General features: G+C 38.9%; 1 protein-coding gene across 1 annotated transcript in view; it reads right to left on the bottom strand.

The window, feature by feature from the left end:
- Window positions 1–781: 781 nt before the first annotated feature.
- The window catches only part of malrd1 (MAM and LDL receptor class A domain containing 1), a 48,988-nt gene continuing 42,170 nt past the window's right edge, over window positions 782–7,599 (bottom strand). The window contains exons 26-34 of the mRNA XM_077509711.1: window positions 7,171–7,372; window positions 6,215–6,493; window positions 6,005–6,130; window positions 4,318–4,384; window positions 2,600–2,694; window positions 2,441–2,537; window positions 2,288–2,348; window positions 1,166–1,246; window positions 782–1,081 (exon numbers count right to left, since the gene is read on the bottom strand). Of these exons, the coding sequence (XP_077365837.1) occupies window positions 971–1,081; window positions 1,166–1,246; window positions 2,288–2,348; window positions 2,441–2,537; window positions 2,600–2,694; window positions 4,318–4,384; window positions 6,005–6,130; window positions 6,215–6,493; window positions 7,171–7,372 (1,119 nt within the window). The 3' untranslated portion in view covers window positions 782–970. The remainder of the gene's footprint in view (window positions 1,082–1,165; window positions 1,247–2,287; window positions 2,349–2,440; window positions 2,538–2,599; window positions 2,695–4,317; window positions 4,385–6,004; window positions 6,131–6,214; window positions 6,494–7,170; window positions 7,373–7,599) is intronic.

The following is a 7,599-nucleotide window of genomic DNA, read 5'->3' as shown; positions in this document are numbered from 1 at the left end:
CTGTGCAAGCTTGGCATAAAGGTGCATAAAGTGCTATTGTTTTGAGCAAAGGTCGTCGGTTCGAGTGTCACTGGGTTGATGCAAAAGAGCACTGAGCTGAGTTGGTCGTTTTTGGAGGGTTTGGAATTTTTGTCTACCTGTTGCTAACCCGCCAGCTGGGATTTATAACTAATTGCGCTATAGATCTACTTTAATGTTGGCCATTTAAAAATGGAAATTAAAATCAGAAATCTTTAAGATATGGATTTTTTTTTATCTTGCCCATGTAGTGTGGTAGTATTAAAAGTAAAATGCTAACAGTCAGTATGCTAACATATAGCAAGATAGCAATCAGCGTAGAGAAAGTGTTAAGAAAACAAATGGGAATAGATACAGTGCTAACATGCTAACATGCTATAAAAGAAAACCAAATCAAAACAAAAGGATGTACGTCATTTTAATACATGTCTAATTAAATATCAAATATGTTTATTATAAAATGTCAGACAGTTAATGACCAAGCCGCTCATGTGCAAAGCAAGTGTGATGCTACATTATTATAACAACATAACAATTTGCAAATAAAAAAGGAAAGAATAAGGATTAACAATGTAGCTTCGCTATGCTTTCATTGGCTGGTGAATTAGCGCTGTAAATTCTGCCTAGCAACAACTGACCAGAAAATGACCCAATGAGTTCTGTTGGTATATACTGTACCTGTTTTTTGTTGTTGTTGTTGTTTTGTTGTCCCAACCCCCCCCCCCCCCCCCCCCTACCCCCCCGCCCCCCCCCCATTGGCCTTTGGGGCAGTTATGTTCAATCCCTGAAAATTCTGCCTAGCAACAAGTGACCAAGAAAAAAAATGGAGCAATTCTGTTTATCTACGTTTCTGTTTCTACTCACTTTCCCTGAGGAAAAAAAAAAATTCAAGGTATGTTCGCATACTGATCCACAGCAGGCGTCCATGTGCACAGTCCATCTTTTTTGGAGCTTACGCCTGGGAGCTTCGACATTCATCAGGGTTCAGATGATGATGATGATGATGATGATGATTGTACAGCGGGTTGGCAAAGGACAGCCTGGCGTCCCTCCAGGACGAGCTCTGCCGAGTGAGGAACACGAGGCGCTCTATTTGACATCTGCTACTTCGAGAAGGGGTTAAAAAAAAAAAAAAAACTCCTCTCACCTCTGTCTCCATCCTCCAAGGGTACACGCTGATGGAGAGGCCCCCACCGTCGTTACTGCGCCTAATTGCACGCCTGCGAAACTGAAATTATGCATAAAAAAAAAAAAAAAAGATTTAAATGTCGATGAGAACTTGATGAGGAGAGGTCAAATCAAATGGCTGAAAATGTAACATCCCATGAATAACTATCATTATCCTCATCATACATCTTTTGTATTTAAAGACATTTAAAGGCATCCAGTGATAGAGCTGTATAAAAAAAAAAATAGAAATGTGCTGCATCATATTGACATTATTTGGAAACTTTAATTAGCTACATAAGAAACAACATAATAGAAACACATACTTACTTTAATCACAAAATTAAAAAGAGCAAATGACTGATGGAAAATTGAGATAAGCAAATTAAAAATTGAAGAAAGTCCAAATTTAATTTGAGATTAAATACAAAGAATATAAAAAATACATTTAAAATGTACAAAAATGTATTAAAATTTAAGAAAATTAATATTTTTAAATGAAATCATAGAATATAAAAATAGATTTTTTTTATAAAATATAGTGAATGAACAAATAAATATTTAAAATTATAATAAAAAAAATAAAGGACAAAAATGCTAAACTAAAATTTGAAAATTAAAATTAAATATTGTTAAATTGGAATATTAGAAGAGAAAATTATTTTTTGAAATGTGACAAAATGAAGTGAATTAATAAAAATGTATTTAAAACTAGAATAAAAAAAATATATATATATATAAAATTGCATTAAAAAATTTAATCTTCAATTACAAAACAAACATATTTTTCTATATAAATCTAAGTTTAGCCTAGGTTGTTAGCAGAAAAAGTTGCATATATATGTAATTGCCCACTTGAATTTTTTTGGAACTTAAATCATCTATAAGCCATTAATTATATGGGTAATGTTGGAAATGGAATTATATTGAAGTGTTTGGTGCTTTATTTTTTTTTGCAGTCTGTGTACAGTTTAAATTATAGAGCCCATTGTAAACGTTAGCTTGGATAACGAATAGCCAGGGCTTACTGTATTGCAATTTGTATGACTGTGGACACTAATGATGCCCCAGAAGAATTGTCTAACGATGGGTCGGACATCACCTCTGCCTTCCAGTCAAAGGTGGGGCGATCCATCATCCCGTAGCCCGTCGGGCTTCGCTTCCTGTGGAGGCGGAGGCAAAAACGAGCTCATCATCATTATCGGCAGACAAAAAACAAAACAAAAAAACACGAGTGTCATAATAGGCGACTCACGTCACGCGGCATCGCTTACTGCACAGAGCCAAGACGCAGACGGCCACGCCGGCCACCAGCAGCAGCAAGCCGATGGCGATGCCGGCGTATACCGCATCTGAGCGACATGGTCAGTGTCAAATTAATTTGTTATTTACGAATTGGACAGCGAAATGTTACCCAGTTGCGTGTCTTCGAGCCCGTGTGGTGTAGGATTAGTGAGTGGCGGCTTCATCTTCACGTGGCAACGGTTGCCGGTCCAGCCTGGATCACACCTGTGGACAGGGAAACACTAACGATCCAGGCAAAATGGACATTTCTACGATGCTAACATTTAGCATGCTAACTGGCGTGGACCTGTAATGTTAACTTCTCATGCCTCAATGGACGCGATAAAGCCACCTGTTCGAATGCTAACATGCTAAAAGTCGACATAGCAAAATTAGCAATTCTGATTCCACAGCTGCGAAAGATTTTGGCCTGTTTGTGTGTGTTCTTTCCTTCTCGAAAGAAATCTCGTCCAAGTCGACATCTGTTCAATATCAGCTGGCTTTCCCGGTCGCTTGGTCGCGCTTATCATCCAAAGCAGGGGTGTGACCACACGTCATGCGTGTGGTCATGGCGGCGGGCCTTCAGCCTTGGACGGGCTGCCAGGCACATCGCTTTCAAAGATCCGGAGAGAGGGGTGCGCCAACTTTGTCAGGTTGCCGAAGAGGGTGAGTGGCTTCAAAGTATTATTCAAACAAAACCTTTTGGATACTTTTAGTTTTTGGAGTTGGTGCACCCCTTCAACCTCTACACACATACAGTATCTAATTTAATGTATCGGGGACTTAAATACAGACATCCCAAGCTCGATACTATGGAGGACCAAAACTGCTAAAATTAAAAATAAATACATGACTAAATAAATAAATAAATGACTAAAAGTGAAAATAAAAGTGAATATTATTTGTAAATTATATCCAAAAACAAATATAAATGGAAATAAATCAGTTTTTATTTTCGCTTTTAGTAATTTATTTATTTAGTCATTTATTTATCTATTTATTTTGTCATTTATTTATTTATTTAGTCATTTATTTATTTTGAATTTTGGCAGTTTTGGGCCGTGCTGCCAAGTCGAAATGTTATTCAGATGAGATCGTCGTCCATTGCTGGAGCTATTCGTTGCAAGCCGACAAGACTTCCTTGTTCGCCGATCTGCTCTCTCGACCAATGACAGTCAGTTCGCAACGGCGGAGTCCAACCCAAGACACGCTTAGGACCGCCCCCTCATCTGAATAACATTTCGACTTGGCAGTACGGCCCAAAACTGCCAAAATTCAAAATAAATGACTAAATGACTAAATAAATAGATCAATAAATGACTAAATAAATGGATAAATAAATAAATAGATAAATAAATCACTAAATAAATATATAAATAAATAAATTAAATAATCAAATAAATTACTCACTAATTATTTCCATTTATATATATTTTTTTCGATATAATTTTCGAATTATATTTTTCTATATTGATTTTTATTTTCACTGTTAGTCATTTATTTATTTATTAATTATTTAGTCATTTATTTATTTTGAATTTTGGCAGTTTTGGTCCTCCATACGATACAGCCATATAGAATCTCCATCATCCTGGTTTGTAACTACAAAGTTAGAGTGAGCCAACCAGACGGATACATGGTGTTTAAATATTGACCAGCAGGATACATCAACAATTCCGCAGAGGCGCCGTTGAGATATATAAAGGCGAGAAGCCGTGCATTCTGGCAGAGGAAGAAAGCGAGTTGAATTTACAGGTTCTAACATGCTTCGCGGAGCGAGACAGATAGAATTTTTTATGTCCGACGTCTCACCATGCGAGATAAGGTGAGCGTGCGTGTGCGGCTTACATGCAAACAGGTCCGTGCTCCTCCACATGACACGGGCCTCGACCCAGGCAGTACATGGGAGGACAAGCTGCATAACAAAAACAAAAAATAAAGAATAACAAGTGAGAGTGACAACCTGGTAATATTAATAATTCACATGTTTATGTTATTACCATATGGTAAGCCCCGTCTCGCTAAAATGAGTTTTTCTCCCCCCTCTCACCTCCTCAATAATAATGAGTCGCGAGTTGCCACGGAAATGGCATCGCATTAGCATGTATATTAGAAAGTCAGCCATTCATTTCTCTGATATTGCAAACATGAAAAACAGGTAGCAATAAGAAACTTTTTTTTTTTTTTTTTTATTCCATGTAACTCCAGGGCTCCCCCTAGACTTGTGAAAGTGACTTTATACTGAAATAGACAGAATCCCTGAGTGTTACGTGAGACAAAGCTCAATGAGCCAAACCAAATTAAAATAAATTCGTCTTATTTTATTTTATTTTTCCCCACCTGCATTAATACAAAAAAAGGACCTATTTCTAGTGTTGTTCCAATACTGTTTTTTGGCCCCCGATACCGATACCCAGCTTTGCAGTATCGGCCGAAACCGATACCATACCGATACTTAAGATTTTTTTTTCCTCAACATGAAAAAGCTGTCCTGCCATTGGTTCGGAGCATTCAAGGGCCAATAGGATATCTTAGATCGGCATGCAGTGAACATGTCACATACCAGTGAATGTCGTGCATGAGCAAGACACAAGATGCTGCATCCAAAATCCTATATTAGAGTTGGATTTAATGGTATCGGCATGTTACTTGTGAGTAGTCACCGATACCGATACCACTGTTTTAATGCAGTATCGGCACCTCTGCCGATACCAGTAACGGTATCGGAACAACACTACCTATTTCTCCTGATATTTATTTTGTTTCTCCTTATGAATATCCTTATTTATTTGTTTTCATTGAAGATAACATGAAGTTAATCACAATCACATTGTAGACATTTTTTTAATGTGGTTAAAACAAAACAGCGACAGTGTTACTGTTGTTAAAAGCTGAACAAAAAAATATAAAACAACACAATTAACTGGAATTAATTTAAATAATGCTACATCCTGAATTCATCCAGAGTAAACATTGTTCAAATTGCTTTGGTTTCTGAACACGTAGCAACCAATACAACAGCTAACAACCCGAGAAGCGTCATGGCTCATCCACCACTATATTATATTAAATAGCAGATACGGGATCACCTTGGCAACAACAGAAATGCCGGCGAATGCCGTTATTTTAAGGTCAAATTGGCATGTAGTACTTAATGGAACATTTGCTCTCTGGAGATGAACGCATTTTAAGCTTCCATATCAAACGTCAGAACGGCAAATAAGGACCGGAAAAGGGGAAAATGCTGGAATTTGGCAGAAAGCTGCCAGATTCTGACACTCAAACAGTAGATATGCGCTCTAACAAGCACCCACAGAGATACAGTGTGAGGGTCTATTTGGCACAACTTCACTCAAAGACGTCAAGATAAAACTTAAAGCTACTTTGAGACACACCCTAAATTTTAAACTCATAAATTGGCGCAAGGTAACACTGAATGTGAGTAGAGATTTGGAAAATACTGTATAAAAAAAACTAAAAATGAATGGATGTCTTGTTTAGGTTGATGTGAAAGATGTGTAAGACATCACATTACCGTCACAACTGGACTCATCTGCGTGGAAAGGCAGACAGTCTGCAATGCGGTCGCAACGCTTCTCAAGAGGAACGCAAGCGGACAAAGTATCACACAGGAGTTCTCCCAGTTCGCACTGCAGCACGGCTGGACACACAAAAAAGGCAGCACGATCTCCAATATCTTATCAAAAATATGATTTATTTATTCCATCAGCGACACGACACTTACGACAGCCGTGCTCGTCCTCGCCGTGAGGACAGTCGGGGACGCCGTCGCAGCGCAGAATGGCCGGCAGGCAGACGTCGTTGGAACACCGGTAGTGCCCCGCGGGGCAGCCACCCTGCGGGGGGAGAGTGCCCGGTACGGCCGTCGGGCAAAATTCTTCATCTGACTGGTCGAAGCAGTCCAATTCGCCGTCGCATTTCCAGCTCTCGGGGATGCACTGGAACGAGTAGACGCACTGGAAGTGGTCCGAGTTGCAGGTGAGAGGCTGTGGAGTCACCGGTTCTGAGGGTGAGGGAGACTTAAGTTAGATAACTAGCTAGCTAGCTTGACTCCTTCGCTCCCAACTATTTTCACAGAAGCAATCCCGTTTGCTCCCAGCTGTTTTACTGGATTTTGACTGATTTTGCAAGGCCCGCAGACTATTGTGTTCTATTGCTATAAAAGCATGGAACCTACCAAAAGAAAGATTAAAGTCTCTTCTTTCATCAGGAAAAAAAAGTATGTTTCTATCTGTTTTTGTTTTGCAGCAATTAGCATTAAATTAATTTAGCTTTTTTTCTATATGGCTCTGGTTGATCTCCTTTGCTCTGCTCCCACCTGCTGGCCGTTTGTGTAATAACTACTATTTCTGCAACCGTTCTTTGCAATTGAGAGGCTGCATCAAATCTTCTGTATGCTCTAGCATAAAATCAAAACAAACAAAAAAAAACCCGTATAAATACGTCTATATATACATATAAAAAAAAAAAAACAAAAACAAAAAAAAAAAAAAACGTATTTACACGTTATTGGGAGCAAATGAGTTAAGGACGTTTATGAGGTCGGTAGCTAGGTAGATGGAAAGGTAGGCAGGCATTTCCAAAAAAAATAAATAAATAAGTAAAACTAACAAAATTTAGAAAAAACAAGTCAAACAAACAATAACGAAAAACACCAAACCAATAATAAACCTAAGTCACCTCCGACCAGGCACTCTGCCGTGTACGTGATGTCATCCAGGGCCACGTCGGTCCACATGTCTCCGCCCACCTCCGCCTGGAAGCTGACTCGAAAAGGCGCCGTGTTGGACAGGATGACATTGGCGTACGTCCACCCCTCGGCTTGGTTTCCAGCCAAGGCCCACATCAGCAGGGGGGTGCCGCTCGGTCCAACCGTGAACACCTAAAATGCAAAATTAATGCAATGATTATTTGGATTTTAAAAATAGCACTGTATAGCGCAAAAAAAGTTGAAAATAATAAACATAATTACAAACTGTAGTTAAAAAAAGAAAAAAGAAGACCCATGAAAGGTGAACCATACCTCCCTTGTAGTGTCAGTCAAAGTGGGATTTTTTTGGTTTATTATTCAAAATCATTCCCAAAGACACCCCCCCCCCCCCCCCCCAA

Source organism: Festucalex cinctus, chromosome 20 (genome assembly GCF_051991245.1).
Source record: "Festucalex cinctus isolate MCC-2025b chromosome 20, RoL_Fcin_1.0, whole genome shotgun sequence".
NCBI classification, from domain to species: Eukaryota; Metazoa; Chordata; class Actinopteri; order Syngnathiformes; family Syngnathidae; genus Festucalex; species Festucalex cinctus.
The sequence above is the reverse complement of the archived record's forward strand: the minus strand, read 5'-3'. Positions and strand labels throughout refer to the sequence as shown.